This window comes from Pteronotus mesoamericanus, unplaced genomic scaffold (assembly GCF_021234165.1).
Source record: "Pteronotus mesoamericanus isolate MK-2021 breed Mesoamerican mustached bat unplaced genomic scaffold, CSHL_Meso_final scaffold_705, whole genome shotgun sequence".
NCBI classification, from domain to species: Eukaryota; Metazoa; Chordata; class Mammalia; order Chiroptera; family Mormoopidae; genus Pteronotus; species Pteronotus mesoamericanus.
Genome location: NW_026555326.1, coordinates 18,105,080 through 18,129,590, shown reverse-complemented (window position 1 = coordinate 18,129,590; position 24,511 = coordinate 18,105,080). Strand labels below are relative to the sequence as shown.

Genomic DNA, 24,511 nt, shown 5'->3' with positions numbered 1-24,511 from the left:
GTTTTGTGCTGGAGATTACTCGCTGGACGATGCTGTTTGAAGCTGATAGCAATCAAATCAAGGCATTAATTGAGAACATTAAACGTTATACAAAGCGGGAGGTAGCCCACATATTCACAGTATCCAAATCAATAAGGTTATTGGTGAAAATGAAAAATGTGCCTTTTATCTTATGGAAAAAACTAAATGGCCTTTTTGGCCAACCCAGTATTTTTCCTCTGAATTATCCTAGCCTTTTGTTTCTAAGGCCTTATAATGCTGCTAATAATTCTAATACTTAGTAAAAACATCTGTTGCTCCTGAAATTTTTAAGGAATATATGGGTTGTTTGGTTTTGTTTTGTTTTGTTTTGTCTTTTTATTTCTTTTTAGAGAGAGGGGAGGGAAGGGAAGAAGAAAGAGGAGGAGAGAAACATCAATGTGTGGTTGCCTCTCATGCGCCCCCACTGGGGACCTGGTTCATAATCCAGGCATATGCCCTGGCTGGGAATTGAACCAGTGACCCTTTGTTTCACAGGCCGGCAGTCAGTCCACTGAGCCACACCAGCCAGGGCTGTTTTTCTTCTTTATATTCCTGATGCCTGTCATGGAGCCCAGCACATAGTTTATTGAATAAGAAAGGAATTCAGGGCTCATCAGAGAGATTTCCCTAAGGAAGCACATGCTGTATATTGTCCACAAATGGCAGGATAGGGTCTAGCCTTTAACCCATTCCCCTCCTTTCTCCCTCCCAATCCCCCAGGATGACAAAAGGTGTGAATGGATCTACCGTGGCTCCACACGGCTGGAGCCCATGTTCAGCATGAAGACATCCTCAGCCTCTACATTGGAGAAGAAGCAAGGGGGACAGCTCAGGACACGTCCAAATATGGGTATGTCATGAAAGACACCCTAGGGGAGGGAGGAATGGGACAAACCAGCAAATGAGAGTGTATACAGCGGCTTTCCTTTGTTTATCAGGATGACACTACTGACTCATTGGAAACAGGACGTGTGCCCTGAGTTGTTTTCAGTAGTGGTGATGGATTTGTGGTGCTGCCTCCATGTGCTGTAGCTCTGATTCATTCTAAACAACCACATAAAAGTCTGAAACAACTAACTTAGGTTGGGGGTATTGGTTATAGTAGTTACCTCTGTTACTCAGAGGAGGGTAACTGCCTTTTTGTTGTATCTATGGTTGACTTTTTTAAAGCCTAAACTCTCTGTGTTTTTGTTTTTATATGTTCCTGGCATAATTTCTGCTTGGTTTTTTTCTGACTACAGTAGTTGATCGAAGAGTATTTTTTAAAGTTTTCACCAAAGTGTAACAAAATTACTAACATTATAAATCATCTTAGGCAGGAAGTCTTGTTGATTCAAAGCCAGCCTGTGCCAGTATTCCCACTCATTGGTGTAAATACTTGGGAACTGATAATCTTAGCACTTACTCAAAATGTTTCTGTTTATACTTTTTTATATTATATAAATTGAGGGTCGGGTGTGTGCATAAATACAAGCGACACAGCTATCTTCTCAATGGTCAATTTCCTTTTTCCTCTAGGTGCTGTGAGGAGCAAAGGCCCTGTGGTACAGTATACCCAGGATCTAGCTAGTACTGGAACCCAGTTTAAGCCAATGGAGCTTCCACAGCCTACTGCCCCAAACATTCCACCTGCTGCTACACCTGTCCCACCTGCTACACCTACCCCACCTGCCCCACCTGCTCCACCTCTGTCCCCCCAGGCAGGTGACACTGAGTGAGTGCTTTTCCTTCTTTTTTGCAAGTTTCTTTTCTGTTTCATATTTCTGTATTCTTTACCATATGATCTCTTCTCTAATCTTTTAGAAGCTTGGAAAGCCAGCTTGCCCAGTCACGGAAGCAGGTAGCCAAAAAGAGCACATCTTTCCGGCCAGGATCCGTGGGCTCTGGTCATTCCTCCCCTACGTCCCCTGCACTAAGTGAAAATGTCCCTGGTGGGAAACCTGGGGTCAACCAGACATATAGGTGAGAAAATCTCAGACTCTTGGGTGGGGAAGGGAATGCACATTGTGGACTGCATGGTCACTCATAGGAGGTTCCTTAGGTCCGTGGGGTTATGATGGTGAGGAGTTCGGACTTGAAAAGAAAGCTTTAATCATGAGGTTTCCAGGAAACAGAACGTAAAAAGTAATTGAATTAGAACCTAGGTGCCTGGAAATACAGAATTACCAGAAAGTCATTTGTTAAAATTTCTTGATGAAAATGTGGTGTCATCATTGGTACAATAAAAAGAGAACACTACAGCCACTTTCCTTGCATTGTGGGAGTTAGTAAGGACATTTGTAAGACGCATAGCAGGAGAAAAGCATTGGTAGAAGACTAGACTCTGCTTCCATGATTCCATAAAAGCACAGGCAAAAACAAAATTTTAGGAAAAGGAACACACACTATTGAAATCAGTGAAGAGTAGCCAGGATGTTTCATTGGCCAAGTTTTTTTGGTAAGGCAAGGGAAAATTTGACTGTCTTGTACCATCTTTAGCTTCAAGAACACAGCTATTAGTAAGGTTAGAGAAGTGGTTTAGCCAACTAGAGAAGTAGTTACTCAGCAGAGAGATCCTGTTGTATTCTTACCTTATCTGTTGCATCTCATTTGCAGATCATCATTAGGCTCAACAGCCTCTGCCCCCGCACCCCCAGCCCCCCCAGCCCCCCCAGCATCCCCAGCGTCCGCAGCCCTGCCAGCCCTGCCAGCCCTCGCAGCCTTCCATGGCATGCTGGAGCGGGCCCCTGCAGAGCCCTCCTACCGTGCCCCCATGGAGAAGCTTTTCTACTTACCTCACGTCTGCAGCTATACTTGTCTGTCTCGAGTCAGACCTATAAGAAATGAGCAGTACCGGGGCAAGAACCCTCTGCTAGTCCCACTGCTTTATGACTTCCGGCGGATGACAGCCCGGCGCCGAGTTAACCGCAAGATGGGCTTTCATGTTATCTATAAGACACCCTGTGGCCTCTGCCTTCGGACAATGCAGGAGATCGAACGCTACCTTTTTGAGACTGGCTGTGACTTCCTGTTCCTGGAGATGTTCTGTTTGGATCCATATGTTCTTGTGGACCGCAAGTTTCAGCCCTATAAGCCTTTTTACTATATTTTGGACATTACCTATGGGAAAGAAGATGTTCCCCTATCCTGTGTCAATGAGATTGACACAACCCCCCCACCCCAGGTGGCCTACAGCAAGGAACGAATCCCAGGCAAGGGTGTTTTCATTAACACGGGCCCTGAATTTCTGGTCGGCTGTGACTGCAAGGATGGGTGCCGGGACAAGTGAGTTGGTGGGGTATTGCTGACCCTGCTATGGTTGCCTTTCTTTCTTTGCCTTAATATGTGCACTTCTTTCCTCATCTCCCTCTACCACTTGCCTCAGGTGGAGTTGCTGCCCTAAGGTCTGCATGAAAGTTATGAAACAGATGCTCCAGTTGACCCAACTGCATAACCTGGGTGCATGTGTCTTGTGTTCGTTGTTTGATTCTCCTTTTCCTTTGCTTCCTTCCATAATGCTTTCATTTGCCGCTTTATTTCATTCCGCCTCTTTATTTCATTCTCACAATGTCATGTTCTTACTGTCTTTTCCTTATCTACATGTATGAGAGAAGAAAAATTTCACTACATTATCCCCTCCCCCATCCTTTTATTAATACTTAATACTTTCAAAGAAAGTCTCATAGCTCTAGCGGTCGTACCCTTCTGTCTTATGTAGGTCCAAGTGTGCCTGCCATCAGCTAACTATCCAGGCTACAGCCTGCACCCCAGGTGGCCAAGTCAACCCTAACTCTGGCTACCAGTACAAGAGGCTAGAAGAGTGTCTGCCCACAGGGTAAGTAGTCAGGGGAAATGGAAGCACCTCAGACTGAGGAGCTGGTTCTCGGTTCTCCGTGTCTCTAGGAACCATCAGAATTCTAAAAATTGGAACCAAAGATAGAAAACTGAAGCAAACATTTATCTTATCAATTGAATCTTATTTACTGAAATCCCAGCACTTGTTTCCTCTTTGGGCTTTTCTTGAAATGAAGGCATAGGATGATTGAACAGTGTCTGATTTTCCCTTGTGATCAAAGATGATCTTAATTTTATAGCTGTGTGAATATCCTAGTAGATTATGGTTTGCTTTAACAAGTGAGATTGAGACGTGTTCAGAGAAGAAGGTAGGGAACTGATTATTTAGGACTTTGTAAATAACAATAAAAATTTGTCGTCAAATTCATGGTGTGATTAGGAAGCTGTTGTAGAATTTAAGGAGTTACATGGTCTGATCTGACTTTTGAAGATTACTCTGGCTTCTGTAAGGAAAATATGGCTTAGGCCAGCAAAATAAGAATTTGGAAGACCGATTAGGAGATGTGAGATGGTGGTTGCTGGTACTAAAATGAAAGTGTGATAGACACGAAAGAGGATAGATTTGGGGTGCATTTGGAGGTAGAGCTAAGAACTTGATAGATTGTGGAGTGGGGGAGGGAAGGGGCAGAATCAAGGACAATTCCCAAATTTTATACTTGAGCAGCTAGGTGGATGTCGATGCTTTTTACTGAGATGGAAAACCAGAGGATTTGCAGGTCAGAGTGAAATTCAGGTTCTGTTCTAGCCATATGAAGTTTGAGATGCCTGTTAAACAGTCCAAGGGGAAACATGGAGAAGGCAGTGAGATCTCTGAGAGAAGTGTAAGAGCTGGACAGGAGTGGTGTTTAAAGCCTGGATGAGTTCATGCAAAGAGAACACTGGTAATAGAGAACAGAAGGGGGCCCAGGAGTCAGCCCTGGGCTCTCCAACTAGAGACGGAGCAGGAGAGGTGGAGCCAGCATGTGAGATTGAGAAGGACAGGCGAGGGAAATAAAAGATCAGTGGGAGAGTGAGATACGCCATCGTAAATTGTTTACATATTAATATGTGAACCAGTAAACCTAGTGCTCAAGATAATTAGCAAAGAGAACAGAAGAAGAAAGGAGAAAAGCATCAGTGAAATAATGCAGAAATTTTCCTATAATTGAAGGGTCTGTGTTTCCAGGTTGGCAGGGCCAATCAGATCCCAGTGTAATGAATGCAAATAGATCCCCACTAAAACACATAATAAAAGGTGATCACTGAGCCCACAACACTGAGGGCAAAAAGAAAATCCTGAAAACTTCTAGAGGAGAAATAGAACACACGCACACACACGATGAAAAATGACTTAAACCATATCAAAATAACATTGAATGCGAGAAGGCAATTAAGAAATTTATTTAGAATTCTAAGGGAAAATTATTTCTAACCTAGAGGTCTAAACATAAGTAAACTCTTAGTTCAGTGTTAAAGTAGACTAAGAACTTATTTTATACATGAAATACATGGAACATTTCCATTTTTCCAGTCCTTGGAAAGTTACTGGAAATGTTTACTAAAATGAGGATGCAAAGTCCAGAGAGAGGAAGGTGTATGGATCCAGGAAACAGAGGACCCACCTCAAAAGAGGGGTGAGGGAAATCCCACAGAAAATAGTGAGGTGAAGGGGAGTGAAGGAGGCGTCCAGACTAACAGCTGGGTGTAGAGAATAGCCAGTGTGAGAGTGGGCCAACCCTGGCTGCAAAAGGGACTTCAGGAAAATGAACAATTTGTTAGAAAACCTTCAGTGTATCTGTTATCTTCAGAGGACATCGAGACTGCTGAGGAGATCAGGAGATCTCTCGAATTTGTGCTGAGTGCATATTGAAAACTAAGCAAAGGAAAAGACAGTTACTGGCTTTACCTGCATCACTGTATCATTTATGTTTTCATTCTAAACAAAAAAAAATTGAATCTTGTAACAATGTTTAGATTTATCAGTGCTGGGTGGGGTAAATGAGTATTCATTGTACCTTTTTTACATGTTTGAAATGTTTCATAAAAATGTTTCAAATAATCACAAATAATATATGACTCCTCTGCTTAAACGTCTCTAAGAGCTTCTAACTCTGCTTTGGATTTTATTCTCTTAATCTTGGGTCACAAGACACTGTACTATCTTGGCGCCTTCCTATCTCTCTCCCTCCAGAACTGTTCCAAACCACACCGATAGTCTTCATTCCCTGGATCCAGTTCACCCAGTGCTTGCCAGCCCACCTTGGGGGCCTTTGTACATACTGTGCCCTCTTCTTGGCATCCTTCCACTGTTCTTTGCATAGTTATCTTCCTTAACCTTAGACTCTCTCACCTTTATTCTCACCTCAGAGAAACCTTTCCTGGTCACTCTAAAACTAGGTGATTTTTACTTTCTTATTCAATCTTTGAGCACCTGATTTGTGTCCTTTATAGCATCTGTGACAACTTTCATTTATTATATTTGTTCACTTGTTTTTCTTCTGTATTTTCCATTAGAATGTAGCTCCATGAGGACATGAACCTTATCTGTCTTGCTCACCATTGTATCACCAGCAGCTAACTTACCCAGTGCCTGGCACATAGTAGCAACTCAAATTTTGTTGAACGAATGAAAGATACTCAGCATAGCTACTCAGGAAGTTTCATCTGGTGATGATTAAACCTGAGTTAAATTTTGGCCTCATCCTTCCCAAACTGATCCTGTAACACAGGCTCTGAACATTGCCATCCCCTATCCCCAATGGGGATTTAAGGGACTAAAAGGTTTTTTGGGTTTTTTTAAAGATTTTATTTATTTATTCTTTAGAGAGTGGGGAAGGGAGGGAGAAAGAGAAGGAGAGAAACATCAGTGTGTGGTTACCTCTCACATGCCCCCCACTGGGGACCTGGCCTGCAACCCAGGCATGTGCCCTGACTGGGAATTGAACCAGCGACCTCCGGTTCACAGGCCAGCACTCAATCCACTGAGCCATACCAGCCAGGACTAAAAGTTATTTCTTGGTAAGGTGCTGGTTCTGTGTTCTGTGGATATTCATTGAGCTGTAGATTTATGTGTGTACTTCTCTCTGTGTATATTATGCTTTAATAATTTTTAAGTTAACAAATACCTTATATGCCTACTTTGAGGACAGAATGAGAGAATGTAAGTAAAACCTTGACATAATGCCAAACACAAAGTATACATTCAATAAATAGAAGCTGCTCTTACCATCTTCATCCAAGGGGATATGACTGATGTCATCAACCAACTAACTGTACTGTTGCCTTTCCAAAAGTAAATGCCTCCCTTCAATTTACATACCAGGAAAATAAGAAGTAAAATCTTAATCATGAGCAAAGGAGATAGAGCAGAAACACTGATACTTGAAAAGATGACCGTTTTCTCAGTATAATTTTTTCCTTTAGTGTTGATATTTGCTAGATCTAATTAATTTCAATAGTTTATTTTTAAAATAGTTAAGTTGTTAAATCCCTTAAACTAGATAAAGAATATAAACTCCCTGAGATTAGAGATTATATTTTCCACCATTGTGTCCCCAGTGTCTAAGCATAGCTCTTGGTGTTTTAATGAATTTTCACTGAATAGAAGAATAAAAATCAACTTTACCAAAAAAAGATTCTAATGAATTTTAGTACCAATTCCTCTGTATTCCCTTTCAGTATATAGTATATTGGCTTCTTCTTTTGGCGTACACCTTTATTTTATGCAAATTGACATCATAGTTGTTTGACTTTTCTCCAGGTTGGGCATACTGGTATTCACTGTTACTAACTGTAGTGCTATAAATATCTGTATAAATCACTTTTCTCCGTGTGTGTGTGTGTGTATATATATATATATTTTTTTTTTTTTTGCTATATGAATGAATCAGAGTATAGGTAGTTTAATAAATCTGCTTACATAGTCATTACCTAATAAATGATGATACTTTAAGAATTATAACAGTTCTGTGGATTCAGTGGATGCTCTAGTGATCATATCATGATTGATTTTATTGTACCCTCCTCCCAGAGTTTATGAGTGTAACAAACGCTGCAAATGTGACCCAAACATGTGCACAAACCGGTTGGTGCAGCATGGACTACAGGTTCGACTACAGTTGTTCAAGACACAGAACAAGGGCTGGGGTATCCGCTGCTTGGATGACATTGCCAAAGGTTCCTTTGTCTGTATTTATGCAGGTTGGTGATGAAAGGTTTGCTTTCGGAAGTTAGGACATGGTAGGGAATTGAATCAGAGACAAGTTTGAACATAAGAATAAAAAGCTTGACACATGAACTTGGGGGTGGGAGCAGGCCAGGGTTTTCTTCCTTAAAGAACATGATGAGCAATGTGCCTGTCTGGGTGGATTAGGGAGGGACAGAAGGGCTTCATAAGGACAAGAGTGAAAAGGGATGAAATTGTGGATGTGATGATGTTTCTGAGAAGGGACAGGGTATTAGAGTCAAGTGTATCATTTTCTCTCACTTAGCTCTACCCTATCACTCCACCCAGAGATCTTTTAGCATAGCTGAGAACTCTTTTTTTTTTTTTTTGTAAACAAAATAAAAAGGAACAGTGGGAAGGCAGAAAGGGCAAGATGTAAAACTACAGTAAGCTTTTTACACTCTCCTAGAGAAGACACAAAGGAGGGGGTATCATCAAAGAGAAATGAGACACCACAGTGGAGGCATTTTGACTTCATGTGTTGGTGGGCTAGGTATTGGTGGGATGACCCTCCTTCTAAAAAGATCTGCATAACTAGGAAGGCCTTTAATTCTCTTCATTCTCAGGCAAAATTCTGACGGATGACTTTGCAGACAAGGAGGGCCTGGAGATGGGCGATGAGTACTTTGCCAACCTGGACCATATCGAGAGCGTGGAGAACTTCAAGGAAGGGTATGAGAGTGATGCCCCCTGTTCCTCTGACAGCAGTGGTGTAGACCTGAAGGACCAGGAAGATGGCAACAGCGGTACAGAGGACCCTGAAGAGTCCAATGACGACAGCTCAGATGACAACTTCTGTAAGGATGAAGACTTCAGCACCAGCTCAGTGTGGCGCAGCTATGCTACCCGGCGGCAGACCCGGGGCCAGAAGGAGAATGGGTTGTCTGAGACAGCTTCCAAGGACTCCCGTCCCCCAGACCTTGGGCCCCCACATCTTCCGGTCCCTCTGTCAATCCCTATGGGTGGCTGCAATCCACCTTCCTCTGAAGAGACACCCAAGAACAAGGTGGCCTCGTGGTTGAGCTGCAATAGCGTCAGTGAAGGTGGCTTTGCTGACTCTGATAGCCGTTCATCCTTCAAGACTTGCGAAGGTGGAGAAGGCCGGGCTGGGGGAATCAAAGCAGAAGCTGAGAAGACCTCCACCTCAGGGCTGAGCTTCAAGGATGAGGGAGACATCAAACAGGCCAAGAAAGAGGTAAGTTCTGAGTGCTGGTTTTTGTGTAATTTTGATAACAAACTCAGTGCAATCTTACTATGAGTGTTTACACATCGGTTATTTAGTTATGGATATTTCTGTGGCCAACCTGGTTATCTCCCCTCCAGCCAGCACAATCCTAGTGTTTTTTAAAGAAAGAAATTATTTTAAAATCAACCTACTGGGTTGATTCATTCCAGTGTAAATGGTTTATAAGCAATTTTTTAAATTTAGTGCTGTTTCAAGTTATCTATATCATTACTTCCTTTTCTTAGAGAAATAAGAATTAATTTTAAATATTTTTTAATGATGTTGAAACTTACAACATTATAGGTACTGAACTGTGTTCATTGTCCTTGTAAGACTGCCGTGGTGGTTTTTATGAACATTTTATGCCTTATCATTGGGAAGGGTTGAAGACGTCTCCCAGGATGGTTTGCTGATGAGGATATGAATACTACTGTCAAGTTGCAGTCATTTCTTAACACATGTCTTACTTGAGAGAATGTAGCTCTCACTAACTAATGTCTTTGATGTCATTTGTGATGAATTCTAAATATTGGTTTTGTTGCCTAGGACTATTAAAACATTTAACCCTTCACTTGCTCTCTTGCCCAGGACCCCGATGACCGAACCAAGCTGTCAATGTAAGTGCCTCTTTTTGACCTGTTTCCAAATCTGCCTTCTCTCAAGCCTACAAAAGAAGACAAACAGCCAATAACCCAATTCCTCTCATTTCTTCCCTTTTCATCAGAGTTACTGAGAGCTCTAGAAATTACGGTTACAATCCTTCTCCCATGAAAACCGAAGGACTTCGCCGCCCACCTAGTAAGACTAGTATGCATCAGAGCCGTCGCCTCTTGGCCTCAGCTCAGTCCCACCCTGATGTAAGTGACCTTTCTCAAGCTATATTGTACCTCAGCCTTCTGCTTTATTGAGAATCTGAGTGAAGGAACATCCTTCTCTCCTCATCAAGTCCTTCACCACAATTACTGGTAGATCTTTTCTTGCTTGCCATGGCCTTGACTTCCTGCCCCATTTTTCCCATCCAACATGTAATCTTCTTCTTGCTATTGCCTCAGCTCCTTTCTGACTAACTGTAGGTAAGAGCAAGAACTTGAAGGGGCCCTCTGCATTTACCCCCTCCCTTCTTCTCACCCTTCTGCCTCCCCAGGATGTTCTGACTCTGTCCAGCAGCACAGAGAGTGAGGGGGAAAGTGGAACCAGCCGAAAGCCCACTGCTGGTCAGACGTCAGCCACAGCAGTTGACAGTGATGATATCCAAACCATCTCCTCTGGCTCTGAAGGCGATGACTTTGAGGACAAGAAGAACATGTCTGGTAGTCTGGAAGAATTTGGGGGGTAGTTGGAAGGAACTATAGGAAAGTTGAGATAGAGGTGTTTTTTATTTTTTTTAAATTACTGACTTTAGACAGGAAGGGGGGAGAGAAACACCAATTTGTTGTCCCACTTATTTGTGCATTCATTGGTGGTTTTTTGTAGGTGCCCTGACTAGAGAATGATCCTGCAACCTTGGCATAATGGGCAATGCTCTGACCAACTGAGCTACCCAACCCAGAGCTTGTTTTTTAGTTTTGTTGTTTTGTTTTTGTTTTTAGTGCTTACATGTTATGTACTTCACCTACCTAGCACCATACAGCTATTATATTTTGACTATATTCACTATGCTGTACTTGACATCCCTGTGACTATTTTGTGACTGCCAGTTTGAATTTGTTAATCCCTTTAATCCCTTTATCTTTTTTTTTTTTCTTTAAGATGGCAAATCCCTTTTTCACCCACCCCCCCACCCTTCCAACCCTCCATCTCCTTTCTGGCAACCATCAGTTTTCTGTTTTCTGTATCTATATGTTTGTTTTGTTCGTTCGTTTTATTCTTTTAGAGTTCTCATAGAAGTGATATCCTATAGTATTTGTCTTTCTCTGAGTTATTCCACTGAGCATAATACCCTCTAGGTCCACCCATGTTGTTGCAAATGGGAAAATTTCATTCTTTTTATGACCTAGTAATACTCCATTGTATATATGTATTACATCATCTCTACCTAATTGTCTATTGATGGGCATTTAGGTTGCTTTCATATTTTGGCTATTGTAAATAATACTGCAGTGAACAGAGGAATGCATATATCTTTTCAGATTAGTGTTTTGTTCTTTGGATAGAGAGCCAGAAGTGGAATTGCTGGGTCATAAAGTAGTTCTATTTTTAATTCTGAGGTATCTCCAACCTGTTTTCCATAGTGGCTGCACCAATTTGCAAACCCACCAACAATGCATGAGAGTTCCCTTTTCTCCACATCCTCACCAACACTTGTTGATTTATTGATGATAGCCATGTTGACAGATATGAGGTGATATCTCATTGTGGTTTTAATCTGCATTTCTCTGATGATTAGTGACATTGAACATCTTTTTATGTATCTGTTGACCAACCAGGAGTAGAGGATTTTTTAAAGGAAGCTAAAGAAAAAATTCAGATCCTAACAGTTGAAACATCTCTTACTGGGCTCCCTGGCTTCTAAACTGTTAATATTGTTTGACACACCTCCTTGCTGTCTTCTTTCCATTTCCCTACTTTTCCCTCACCTCCTTTATCCAGCAGATCTAATCCTCCTTGAAGAAACTGCCAGGATCTTTGCCTCAGTCCCATCTTATTGTTATTCCTGAGCTGCAGCGCATGGAATGAAAATGGGGACAGACTGTCCAGTCATGAGTTGGGATGGGATGGGTCCTGACCCTGTTCTCCTTCCTGTCTAGGTCCAATGAAACGCCAGGTGGCAGTAAAATCAACCCGAGGCTTTGCTCTGAAATCAACTCATGGGATTGCCATTAAGTCAACCAACATGGCATCTGTGGAAAAGGGGGAAAGTGCACCTGTTCGTAAGAACACACGCCAGTTCTACGATGGTGAGGAGTCTTGCTACATCATCGATGCCAAGCTCGAAGGAAACCTGGGCCGCTACCTCAACGTGAGACCCTTTCCATCACATCTAGATGCTAGATTATGCCATGGTCTTCAGATTTCTAGTATTTTAACACAAATTATATAAGCCTTTTCTTGTTATGAAGTCTTAAAGAGGTGTTTTTTTCGTTTGTTTTTTCAAAACTGCTGTGATGGGATCAGGTGGCATCGTTTTTTATCCCGCTTGCACTTGCCCCACAAAGCCAGATTCTGTTTCCTTGGTTCTTACTGATCCTGTCCTTAAACCTACAGCACAGTTGCAGCCCCAACCTGTTTGTCCAGAATGTCTTCGTGGATACTCATGATCTTCGCTTCCCATGGGTGGCCTTCTTTGCCAGCAAGTAAGAGGGGGTCAGGAAGAGGGTAGTTGGGTAGGAAAAGCAGCCCAGGATTGGGAAGGGGCAAGAATAATTGAAATTCTATGGGCCCCTCCTCCATCTGTGATCCAGTTCCACCTGTATTCTCTGTAATCCCAGGTATCCAGGTTGTCTGCTATCTTCCCATCCCAACCTTTTCTTCCTTTGTAGGAGAATCCGGGCTGGGACAGAACTTACCTGGGACTACAACTACGAGGTGGGCAGTGTGGAAGGCAAGGAGCTGCTCTGCTGCTGTGGGGCCATCGAATGCAGAGGACGTCTTCTTTAGAGGACAGCCTTCTTCCTAACCTTCTGAGTCCTTCCTGAACTGACCCTTCCCCCAAAACTGGGTCTTCCTGACTGTTGAACTGTGACACCCCCCGCAACCCCCCAGCCACCAAGTCTCCAGTCTAGCTATACTCCCAACTCTTAGTAGATAGAAATGGGGGTTCTGGATCAGGAGATCCCTTTCAATGTGGTGCTAGCAGGCAGGGTCCCTCCTCCACCCGAGACACTAGGGGTAGTGAGAGGTTATCACTCTAACCTGGGCCTGACATCTCTTCAGTCCTCCTGTTGCTCATCCCTCCCATCCTGTTTGTTCAAGTGTTCATGCTTCTAACACACTTTACTCCTGGTATGAGGGCTGTGTATTTACTATCCCTGGTTTGTATTGTTTCTTGAAAGTCTTTTAATAAGATGTTAAGACTAAGATTGTGATTTGATTTTTTTTTTCCCTTCAGCACCCATCCTCCCATTCCTGGGCCTTTCAATGAGCGATCTGTTTCCCTCCATCTTTCCTGATGGGCAATTGTCATTAGTCTTGTACCTTCTCTACTGTTGCTTTTTATTTGCCGCTTGAAATTTTTTAAAATTTGTTATGCAACCATGAGGAAGGTACGAGAAAGACTACCTTAGTTTATTTAGTTGATCCCCTTCTAATTCCTAATAGTCTCAGACACTTGTTGCCGTGTTTTACTTAATCTTTAATATATTTTAATTAAAAAAAAACCATTAACAGTACATTTTGGTCTGAAGTGGTCCCACTGCTAAAAGGCCAGGTGCTAGCTGTAATTCTGGCTTTAAAACCAAAACCCCAAATGTTTAATAAATAAAAAAAATTAGAACTAGTTGCCATTCTACTCCAAACCAACTAGCCTAGGGGAAAAGGCCAGAGAAAGGAGGCGGTAAGATCTTGGACCTGTGACTACAGGGACATCTGGCAGAAAAGTAACACACAGACTGTCTGAGCAGTCCCCAGTATGGCCCCCCACTTTTTGGCAGAGGTAGGGTAAGGGTCAAGTTTACCCTCCTACACTCAGTTCATTTGCATCTTAGGAGAGAAAAGGTTAAAGTCAGCTCAGCTTTGGTTTCTGGTCCACGTTAGGGAGTTTAGAAAGGTGAGCCTTGGTCCAACTTTGGCAGAATGAGGCCCACAAATGGGACAATAAGGCACAACCCTGGCTCTGGAGGTCAGGGAGTCAAAGGCAAACAGCTAGGGCCAAATTCTGAAGGATAAGGAATGTGAGTTGTAATCCCCACCCCTACAGCTGAGAAAGGGTCTTGAAAACAATAGAAAGGACAGGTGGAAAATAAGACTATGTCCCTTGCTGTCTCCCCACAATGAATGTCACCAACCCTCCCCCAGGGAGAGACGTGGGGACAGGTTGGTCAGGACTTGGTTTAAAGGCAACTGGGTGACAAGCAGGGGGTGGGGGGTACAGAGAAGTACGCTCCTCTGGCTTTCTCCTTTCTCTCCAGAGCTTAACGTGACCCTATGGGGGCGGGGGGTTGAGGGCGAATAGTTCCTTGGCTTTCCACATTAATCTGAGGGGTGGCAGGGACAGTGGTTCAGTCATTCTTACGATGGTTGTTGATGAGGATGGGGTGGCCATTGGCTAGGGCCCGGCTCTTTGCTCCTCCCCCAACTGCGACCTCTTCCCCCTCTGAGCTCTCTGTTTCTTCCCGGTCACTGCGTTCATCTTCTACCTGCTGTGGAAAGGGATGAGAAGGGTTACTTGATGTCCTCAAACCTCGAAGTGTTGCCTCTCGATATGGGCTTGTTCCAGTTATTCCTAGGGCCCCACAGTAGGTTTTTAGAGGGTTGCTGGTATGGGAGGGATTTGGGGCAGTTTCTAGAGTTGAGGGTAGTAGGGCCCACAAAATGCGAAGAGAGCTTTCACCTTTCCAGTTATGAACTTGTGGGCCATGCGCAAAATGAGGTAGGCCCAGAAGATATGCAGCATCTGTAGCACTCCCATCATGGAATTGAAGAAGTAATAGCCAAAGAAGGCAGGATAGAGTTCCAGTGGGTACACCACAGTGCAATGCAGGATCCTGGGGATGGGAAGGGAGAGACCGTTGTGAACACAGAAAGGAGGGGGTTAAGATGGCAGATAGATAAATAGTGGGAGGTGAGACTCCTGATTTCATGAGAACAGGAGTACATTCTGGTCTCCTACTCACCAGAACGGCAGGATGACCAGTCGGGTGATGATGAAGACGATGGCAAAGACGATGAAGATGTTGTTGCAGGTGTTTTTCCATCCCGCATAGTTAAACATCTTGGCTGACTGCATAGACAGCCCCCATCCGTCATCATGGGCTCCTGACTCTCCCGTACACATTCACTGTACACCCCAGTTACCACACTGGCTCTGTGCCCCCAACTCCTCAAGTCCCAGGAATGTCACAAACCCCAAAAGGATAGAGGGACAGGAAAACCCATACCAGGGTCTCTAGGTTTGAAGAAATGCCCAAAAAGCCTGACCTCTAGCAGGTAGTCGGAAGAGTCATGCAGAGCCATGATGAGAGTCCCTGCTCGGATGTAATTGGCAAACCAGGAGAAACTGATGAGAATGATAGTGGCCACGTGGTGGATGATCTGTTCCTTGAAATCCTGCAGAAAAGATGTAGGCACCAGGGGACTTTTTCCTGTCCCTAAGTCTCCACTATTCCTTCTTCCTCCCCCTCACCTTTAGTTCCCCATATCCCACAGCTCCATCCAAAGCACCCAGAAATCAAAGAGCAAACTGTTCATCATGGCTTCATCTGGGCTTCTAGCCTTAATGGCACAGTCCCTTGAGGTACCTTTCGCTTAACATCAGAGGCGATGCTGAAGAGCAGGGACCAGTAGAAAGAAAGTTCAATCATATAGTACCAATACTGGGAAGGGATTGTGCTCTGGAAGAGAGAATGAGAGGTTAGGTAAGGGGCCCCGGACTAACGACTCGAGTCACAGCTCTCCAAATGAGCCCTTCTGGCCTCTCAGATTGTTTAGCACCATGACTCCAGTCCCTTCTGCCATGTGCTCCAGAGTTTCTCTCTTCACAGGGGTACATGCATCCTAGTCCTGTCCGGCACTGATTCTCCTAATCACCCCCATATAAGGAAATCAGGACCCCTTCTCATACCTGTATGGGATATCCCTCCCAAACTTTCTTCATATCATAGAACCAGGGTTTCTGCAAAGAGATGGTGAGAGGTTAAAAGGCTGCTTGTGGCTCAGTGGATTGAGTGCCAGCCTGTGAACCAAAAGGTCAGTAGTTCAATTCCCAGTCAGGGCACATGCTTGAGTTGCAGGCCAGGTCCTGAATTAGGGGTATGCAAGAGGCCACCAATCCATGTTTCCTTACATAGCATTGATGTTTCTCTTTCTCCCTTCCCCTCTCTCTCAAAATAAATATTTTAGAAAAAGAGGAGGCACCCAAATTCTATGACCTCCCCCCACGTTGCCAGAGGACCTACTCCCACCTCCCTGTAATCCCCACTCACATCCACAATGACAGCCATGCCAGCAATGAAAGCAATCAGGTAAAATGTGAATCTCCAGCTGGAAGAGAAAGCAGAAATGGCTAGGATAAGAGTGGAGCGGGAGAAGGGTACAACCCTGCGAGGACCCCAGAGACCCTCGGGAATACCTTGGGTAACCATACTGATCTGACCGGGGTGAAATCTCACCCTGCATACAGCCACTGTCCACCCTTCCCAGCATGATACATCAGACCTTCCTCAGCTTCTCGTGCTCCAACCTCCCCTACCAGGCTTCTCGGAACTTCTTGAGAAGACTTGGCCGGTCCTGGTTGCGGCGGCGGCGGAACCATCGCTCTACCTGGCGGCCGGAGAGCCCACTCTGCCGGGACAGCTGCTCTACCTCCACCTGGGTATATGAAGAAGCCCATCACACTGGCTTCAGAAGTCAGCAGTGCCTCACACTGTCCCACCCTCTCCAAGTCATAGCCTTGTAGTAAGTCTGTACCACTGCTTTCCCATTTCTCCACCCACCAGAGCTGATATTCCAACCCATTCCTTCCTTTTCCCTCCCTGAGAGAACTCAGTAACTTTGAGAGCAGGTCTGCAGCTCATACCTGCTTAGGATGCTTGCCGCTGGTCAGGTAAAAGTGCTCCAAAGTGGGGTTGGGAGGAGCCCGCAGCCGCGTTTTCTCCTTTACATTCAGAAGAGCAGCCAGTGGTGTGGCCACGTAACTGAGGAAGGGACATGAGTGAGAAGTGTCTGGCTCTCCTGAAGCACCTCAGTGTCTTGGTAGCCCCTACGCTGGGAGGGGAAAGGACTGCAAGCTCAGACTCTACTCCAGCCTCAGTTTCCTGGCAATCCCCTCTGGCTTCCTTGGACTGCTCAGCGCTGACAAAGCTGCCTGTGTTCACAAGTGACCAGGCAGGGTGGAGGGTGAGAACAAATAACCATTGACAGAACGGGCCAGGGGGTGCTGAGCCCTCAGAAAGACAATGCTGCCTTCAGTGGGGGACACACAGTAGGCAGGGACCTGGGTGCCCAGAATGCCAGGGTCTAGGACCAATTAAACAGCAAGACACACACTTGAAGCGGGCAGCCAGGGAAGGCATGGGGGTAGGCTAGTGTGCTCACAGCTCAAAGAAGTGTCGAATGATGAGGAAGAGCAAGGCCAGGGGTAGTGTGATATAGAGGTCTGAGGCTTTGGCGTAGATGCGTCCATCTCGGTCTTCGAGATCAGCCCAGGTTAGGTTCACAGGCAGCCACAGTCGTTCCCACCAGAAGTAGTCATACAAGGTCTGGAGCATCCTGAGTGAGGAGGCGGGGAAGGTAGAGGGCATCAATGAGGACAGCCACGGGGGAGAGAGAAGTGACAGTTTTCATGGTTTAACAAAAGGAGCAGAGGGCAGAGACTCAAGCCCTGGGCTCAGGTCCTGGTAATGTAGCTTCGACAAACCAGTTTCCTCATCTGTAATGTGGTGGCTTTCCAGTTCTATCATTCACTATTTACAGTAGTTGAAGGTGATGCTGATACCCCCACCCCCAAGAAGTCCTGATACCCTAGAACAACAGTCTTGGGTTTCCCATCATTTTGCTATCCCAGCATGGAGGACAGGCAGGATCTGGTCCTAGAAGCCAACAATCTGAGTAAAGTCAGAGGCACGGCCCTACCCCTGACTCTCCAGTCACACAGCGAAACAATGACCGCAAGCTTCCTTGCCGGGAAGTTCAAAAACAGATTTCAGGGCTGGAGCAAACCCTCCCTTCCCCTTCCCGACAACCCCATGGTTCCTAGGGAAAATTAAGAGACCAGAGTAAAGCAAAATTATGTCCCCAAATGGGCTGGGCTCTAGGACAATCAGTGGACTATTGCACACAAGATTAATACCCATGCCAAACTGCCCAATTCCTACACATGAAGCAGAAGACTCTGATTGGAAGGGTCTTTTCAGAAGGAAAATGAAAGCAAAGCTGCAGAGAGTCAGGACCTAGAGAGTAGAGGATGGTGACAGCAAACCAAGAGATCTGGTGGGGTTAGAAGCTATTGCTTATTATAGTTCATCTAAAAAATAAAACACTAGTCTGCAGAGAACATCCATCACAATACCCTCAGCTCAGGAAAGAGCTGCTGCTTTCCCAGCCTCCCCTCTTCCTCCACTGGAAAATAAAGGTGGTCCTGACCAGTGCGCTCAGTGGGTTGGGCAACACCCCACAGACTGAGAAGGCACCCGTTCAGTGCCCGTGCAGAGCACATGCCGGGGTTGGGGGCCAGCCTCCCAGCTGGGGGCATGCCATGGCAATCAGTTGGTGTCTTCCTCCCACATAAATGTTTTTCTCCCTCTCTCTAAAAAATAAGTAAAATCTTTAAAAGAGAGAAAGGGAGTGACTGGAAGAGGCATAGGGACCACTTAGGTACTCGAATGAGGAAAGAAATGGCCTGTAGCCCGTGAGGGGCCAGCAGCTGCTTGGAGCTGAGAGGAGCAACGGGATGGTCCTGAAGAGTCAGTGATGCTGGAAGCAGTACAACACCCAGCAGTCTTGGGACTCAGCAGGGAACAGCCCTTGACGACAAGCGCAGTACTTTCCAGGCTCCCTACCCCTCATCCAGGAGAGGTGGCAGCATTCAGGCTGGCCTTGAGACTAAAAGCTGACACAGAAGGAAGGTGGTCATGCGTCACCCCCATCTGCACCCCACCGAGGAGGAAGGAAAGAGTGGGGAGACTGTCCTCCACTGCAACCTGGAGACCAACGGGTGCCCCTGGCAGAAGAGTGATCAGACAGGTCACAGCTGAGCTGAACTGGGCTGGTCCTCCTGCCCCTCCTCCGACAGCTCCACCCCCACCCACCACAGAAGCACTTGCGAAATCCCTCTCAGCTTGTCACGGGTCAGTATTCCAGCTCAAGGACTTTACCCTCTTGTCCCCACTCTTGGATGAAATCAGAGGTCAGCACTGACAAAGGAGCTTCGACTCCACCTCCCTCAATACCACACATGTGTATGAGCACACACGTGTACACAGACACACACACACACACACACATTCCAGGCCTCAGCTCACCAGGGCATGGTCCCTTCCTCCTCTACCTTCGTCAGAATAAATATTTAATTAGTTAAAGAGATGAAAGCCTTTTGAACTGAACAAAATTAAACATAATCATCCACAATGGAACTTTTCCCACAAAACCATGCATACACACACACACACACTTTTTTCCTAGGAAAAGGAGTAGAAAATACAGTAGAGAAGGGACAAGACAGGACGCTGATGTGGTGGCACCTCTGGCTCTTCCTTCCCATCTCTTTGCTCAGCCTGACAGGAGGCGGAGAAGTACACCGGGCCCAGTCACCTGACTGATGTGTATCTTGGAGCCCAGCTTGTCCTCTGCTGAGATCTAAAGCCAAGAGTACAGACAGGCCTAGATGTTGGGCCCCATCCCCTCCCTGGTCAGTGGAAACTGGCAGGGAAGTTTCTCTTGACAGGGACACTTTGAGGGCTACAGATTCAGGGGTGCTGGAGGGGCAGGTGGAGCCCCTCTCCCTGACTCCTGCAGCCTGGGAATGTCTGCCACCAGCCTTACCCCTACAAAGTGAGGAGCTGGGGAGGTAGGCAAAGAAAAGTGTCAGGAAGTGGTCAAGGACAAGTGTCTGGACAGTACAACTATTTTAAACCCAGGACAAGATATACCTGTCTCCTTCCAGCTCCCTGCAGGAAGACGGGGATGAGCTGTGAGCAAGACCACCTGGTGTGTCAGGCATTCAGAAATGCAGTTTAACAGAGGCTCGCCTACACCTGGGTTTCAGGCTTTCTATGACCACAGCCTTCCCTTGCTGCCCAGTCCTTCCATTAGCAGAGGAGTAGTACCCTATCTCTCCCAACCTGGACCAAGTTCCGCAGGGACTGACACCAGATTCAGAAAGTTCAGGACTTCTAGCTCAACATGGGGAGGGTGAAGGAGGGGAGACAACAGGGGCTCCCAGCTGGCCTCATGGTGGCAGCCTAGGAGGCATCTTGGCACCAGTACACCGAGCCAAGCAAGGGATCCCATAAACAAAAGGCTGGGGCAAGAACATGTGATGTGTACAGCGGACAGGGAGACAACCTGCTTTTCCAGGCCGCCTTGGCCTACAGGGCAATTCCTTGATTTTCTGGTAGAGAAAAATCACATCTACAGATATGTTTCCACTCACAGAACTCACTCCCCTTACACACAGGAAGAGACGATGAGGAGTGGGGGTGTGTGGGTGTGTGTCTCCTACACACACACACACACACACACACACACACACCTGCCTTGGAGACACAGACACCACTTTCTGAGGCGCTGGCTGGCTGGAGAGGGGCCAGCAGAGCAGGGATTTCATGGGCATTGGATTACCAGGAACTTGAGCTCTGCTCAGCCCAGTCCCCACCCTTTGCCCCAACTCTGACTGACCCCTCCTAGACCTGCACGGATGGACGAAAAGGGACAGAGGATCTCTATGGGGGCTTGTAAACCCAGAGGGCCAGGAGGGCAGAAGTTTGAGTCTGTGAGAAAGGCATCTCCGAGACGCAACGTGGTAACAGTCCCACCGGCTCTCTGAGCTTGGAGGAGTAACTGAGGAAAATATAATAGGACCAGCAAGTGAGGAGAGAGCGACAGAGAGGGTCCCACAGGCTCCCAGCTTCCACAGAAGCTTGAGGAACTACCAAAAAAACCAAAAAACAAACAAACAAAAACTAGAAGAGGACCTGAACAGTCTTCCTTGTTGAAAATGTTCAGGCACCAACTACAAGGCTGTGAGCAATGGATGAAGCCAAGAAGAGGTGTCATAGCTCCAGGCTACAGTATAGGCCCCCAGGTCTAACTTGTCTGGGCTCTCCCACCAGAAGCCCCAACATACCCCAATATTGCATGAGACAACAGCTCCCAGGGGTAGGAAGAGGCCAGCAGGTTGAAGAGGCAGATGGGGGGGCAGTGCTGAAGGGCACAGTAAAGGATCAGCCAGCCTGTGGCCAGTGACAGAGGACAAGGAGGCCCTTCCTCCCGGGGGAAAGCTGGCCAGAGGCCCCAGTGAAGGGAGTGGATTGTGAAGTACTAAGGGAGACAAGAAACTCTCTTGAAAACAGAGGCTGTGCAGGTCACTGTACTATTAGGGCCAGGCCCTGAGGGACAAGGCTGTAGACAAGTGCTTTCCTCTAGGAGCCCCATGACAACTGCAGTCTGCCCCCTAAACTAGGTCCGGCGGGCAACCCCGCAGACACAGACGTGGGAGCGAAGCCCGCTGGTGGCCTGCCCTGCCTTGACTCTCTGGGAAGAGGGGCTCACTCCACGCCTCAGGATCCTCAGAAGCGCCTGACGAGGGCCTGGCCACTCAGGTGACCGAGACCAGGTTTGAACGCCCGGAGCCTGCCTGGGGGTGAGAGAGAAACCCCCAAACTCAGGCCAAAGAGTCGTGCCACACACCTGTAATTAACCTACTTGCCAGAGAACCTCCGGGCCAATAATTAGCAAGATGCGGCAGAGCAAACCAGTTTCACCAGCAAGTCTCCCTCCACTCCTGCCACACACACCCCATAACGGTCTAGGAGCCTTACCCTTGGGGGGCCGGGCAGCCTCTCGGAGCCACTCCTTCCTGTTTCCCGTTAAGCACATGGACGCTCTGACCTCCCTCCCGGAGTGGCCACAGCGCTCCGGTAAGACGCAGAGGGAGCGCCAGCCCTCCTCTCCTCCCCCTCCACCCACGGGGGTCGCCCAGGCCAGGGGCAACGCCGCGGCCCCCTGCCGGCCGGGCGCCCTTGCGCAAATGGTCACCAGACCTTGCTATTCCCCCACAAAGGGGCGCCTGTGGCTCGGGCCCACCGCGGGCAGCCCCGGTCTGCGCCTCCCGGCCCTACCTGTTGCCCAGGCGGGCCTCCCCGCGCTCGGGGCGGCGCGTCCGGGGACGCCGGGGACGTCGAGGCGCCCGCGCCCGCCCGCCGGCGGCGCTGGGACCGGCCGCTCCCGCCAGGCGCTCCGGCCCGCCCTCCCCCAGGCCCGCCGCCATGAGCGCGCCCGGCGGAGGCCCCGAGCTTTCGGCCGCCCCGCCCGGCCGCCCCGGTCTTCTTCTCCCCGCGGCCCCCTCCCGCCGCAGCCGGGCCTCTCCGCGGAGCTGCGTCGGGGCGGCCCCCGGTTCTCCCAACTTCGCGCCGCTGCCCGCCCCACCCCTGCGCACAGGGCGCCGGGCTCCCGGGCTGGGGTCCCCACTCACTCGGCGGCAGCGGCGTCGCGGAGCTGGGCGGGCCGGGAGCCGCTGCTCCGAGTCTCCTCTCGTCCGAGCGCCGGGCCCCTCCGGAGTGGCTCGGCCCGCTCCTCTCCTCCCCCTTCCGCCCGCCCGCCTGCCGCTCCCTCCCTCCTTCCTCCTCCTCCCGCCGCCCGCCGAACCCAGCTGAGCCGAGGCCGAGCCCAACCTGGGAAGGAAAGGCCGCGAGCCACCCGGAGCCGGGGGACTGGGCGTGGGCCTGCGGCCGAGCCGCGGGAGGGGACGCGAGGGCGGGCGTGGGCCGGGGCCTCGGCGGGGCGGCCGGGCCCAGCCCCCGCTCCCTGCCGCCCCTCGGCAGCCCCCGGGGCCCGCGCCCACTGGGGTCGCGTTGGGGAGAAATCCCCGATGAGGGGAGGCAGGGCGCGCTCTTCCAGCCTCTGTCTCTCCGTTAGGGGTACGATGGAGCCCTCGGGGGCCCCGAGTCAGACCCCCGAGGTGCCCGGGGGTCAGGTGCGCGCAGGGGCCCCACCCGGCCCGCCCCCCACTGCGGTCAGAGACCTCAGCCTGGCCGCGGCCCCGCCGATTGTCACACTTCCCACCTCCAGCCCCGCTGGGCAGCGGTAGAAGAAGGGCGTCTGGGCTCCCGGCGGGCGCAGCCCGGGGGCATCCTGCCCCAGAGCCGTGCGCCCTGGTCGAGCGCCCCTCCAGGGCCGACCCAGGCAGCGGACCCAGGCGATTCCACGGCCCTTCCCAGCGCCGAGCCCGCGACCCCTAGGGCGTTCCCACCCCGTCGTCGCCATAAAACCCACAACGTTGACACCCAAGAGCTGCACGGCCTGCCCCCGGTGGCACACACACTCTACTGGTAGACTCTGCAAAAGCCAGCCCCCAACTTTTGTTTTGTAAAATGCATTCCAGTTTTCAATCTATATCGCATTTATCTGTGTCCAAAATCACGTCAAAAAACGCTTTTCGCTTCGTCTGGTAAAATCGATGTTTCAGGAAGATGCAACATGTTTATTCTAGAAAACTGTCCTTGACTCCTAACGTAACTAAGATGTGTTTGAGGGTTCGTGTAGAAAGAGCTACAACTTACTCCATGTAGAGGCAACAATTTTTTATCTTGATGAAATGTTGGCGTTTTCATACTGTCACAGTTAGAACCTCTGACAGTGACTTGCTGCATGGATTTTCTAGTCAGGCTCAGGTGCTCTGACAGTTCTTTGAGGAAGGAGTGACAGACCCTGCCCCCCTCCACACACACACACACACACACACACACACACACGTCCAGTTTTAGAGCTTGGCCTTCACCAAAGGCTTTTTCTGGAGAGGCAGAGAGGCAGCAGCCAACCGACTTCCAACTTGTTTGTTCATTTGCTCTTCGCAGTGCGACCCCAGGCCAGGCCCCCTTCCTGAGAAGAGACTTGTTGGCCCACCCCCTGGGCCATCTCCCCATAAACCAGCCCAGGGGACTCTAGCCTTTTTTAGCTCCGGACCAGCCTGTTCCCAGCAACTCCTCCAGCCCTGTTTTCCCTTGCCCCAGGCTGAACACCTCCCTTATTAGCGAATCTTACACCTGTGGATCCCTTGGTAGCCCCTTCCCCCTCAGCCTGCCATTCCCAAGTTCCCTGTACCTTTCTTGAGTGCCCTCCCCACCTGCTCTCTGGCCCTCCTGTGCACCCTTTTCCAGCAGGGTTCCAGTGTCTCCTCCTAGGGCCTCAGTGAACCCTGGGTCCCTCTCTAACCCCTCCCCACACCTGTATCCCACTTGGCTCCCCTCTTTTAGCTGCTGAACCCTTTCCTCAGGCAGTTCCTCTAGATGCCAGGCTTTCCCAAGTTCCTCACCAGACTTTTAAAAATGATTCCCCCAGGACGACGGAAGACCAGTTAATTTTTTTTTTTTTTAAAGATAGCAGTGGGGAAGAGAAGTTTGGGGACAGATGTTAGA

The 24,511-nt window shown here is 48.2% G+C and overlaps 2 protein-coding genes across 11 annotated transcripts in view; one reads left to right on the top strand and one right to left on the bottom strand.

Annotated features, from left to right (window-relative positions):
• SETDB1 (SET domain bifurcated histone lysine methyltransferase 1) overlaps nucleotides 1–13,331 on the top strand; it is a 30,003-nt gene extending 16,672 nt beyond the window's left edge. For 3 of the 4 annotated variants that reach the window (XM_054563181.1, XM_054563183.1, XM_054563180.1), the window contains exons 10-22: nucleotides 742–871; nucleotides 1,540–1,735; nucleotides 1,825–1,983; nucleotides 2,617–3,285; nucleotides 3,719–3,835; nucleotides 7,865–8,034; nucleotides 8,626–9,254; nucleotides 9,873–9,901; nucleotides 10,009–10,141; nucleotides 10,429–10,594; nucleotides 12,032–12,243; nucleotides 12,489–12,577; nucleotides 12,764–13,331. In XM_054563181.1, coding sequence (XP_054419156.1) covers nucleotides 742–871; nucleotides 1,540–1,735; nucleotides 1,825–1,983; nucleotides 2,617–3,285; nucleotides 3,719–3,835; nucleotides 7,865–8,034; nucleotides 8,626–9,254; nucleotides 9,873–9,901; nucleotides 10,009–10,141; nucleotides 10,429–10,594; nucleotides 12,032–12,243; nucleotides 12,489–12,577; nucleotides 12,764–12,881 — 2,817 coding nt within the window. In that variant the 3' untranslated portion in view covers nucleotides 12,882–13,331. The remainder of the gene's footprint in view (nucleotides 1–741; nucleotides 872–1,539; nucleotides 1,736–1,824; nucleotides 1,984–2,616; nucleotides 3,286–3,718; nucleotides 3,836–7,864; nucleotides 8,035–8,625; nucleotides 9,255–9,872; nucleotides 9,902–10,008; nucleotides 10,142–10,428; nucleotides 10,595–12,031; nucleotides 12,244–12,488; nucleotides 12,578–12,763) is intronic. The other variant, XM_054563182.1, reaches the window with a different exon arrangement.
• Nucleotides 13,332–13,532: 201 nt separating this feature from the next.
• Nucleotides 13,533–23,267, bottom strand: CERS2 (ceramide synthase 2). Of its 7 annotated transcripts, none has more exons than XM_054563185.1 (11): nucleotides 23,160–23,267; nucleotides 17,475–17,648; nucleotides 16,957–17,074; nucleotides 16,630–16,748; nucleotides 16,364–16,421; nucleotides 16,003–16,053; nucleotides 15,680–15,772; nucleotides 15,360–15,488; nucleotides 15,056–15,162; nucleotides 14,773–14,926; nucleotides 13,533–14,578 (listed from the first exon to the last, which is right to left on the bottom strand). In XM_054563185.1, the coding sequence occupies exons 1-11, from the start codon at nucleotides 23,225–23,227 to the stop codon at nucleotides 14,441–14,443; spliced, it is 1,209 nt and encodes a 402-aa protein (XP_054419160.1). In that variant the 5' UTR covers nucleotides 23,228–23,267; the 3' UTR covers nucleotides 13,533–14,440. The 7 variants fall into 7 exon arrangements, with proteins under 7 accessions (XP_054419160.1, XP_054419159.1, XP_054419162.1 ...); XM_054563184.1 differs by having other exon boundaries at nucleotides 13,533–14,581; nucleotides 23,160–23,258; XM_054563187.1 differs by lacking the exon at nucleotides 23,160–23,267 and adding an exon at nucleotides 22,570–22,693 and having other exon boundaries at nucleotides 13,533–14,581.
• Nucleotides 23,268–24,511: the final 1,244 nt, after the last annotated feature.

Excerpts from the sequence above, each read along its gene's own strand:
- CERS2 (XM_054563184.1), bottom strand. The coding sequence starts at position 23,227 with ATGCCCCCGGGCTGCGCCCGCCGGGAGCCCAGACGCCCTTCTTCTACC. Across the intron at positions 17,649-23,159 it reads GCTGCCCAGCGGGGCTGGAG|GATGCTCCAGACCTTGTATG; the intron begins GTGGGAAGTGTG and ends CTCCTCACTCAG. Across the intron at positions 17,075-17,474 it reads ATTCGACACTTCTTTGAGCT|TTACGTGGCCACACCACTGG; the intron begins GTGAGCACACTA and ends TCCCTTCCTCAG.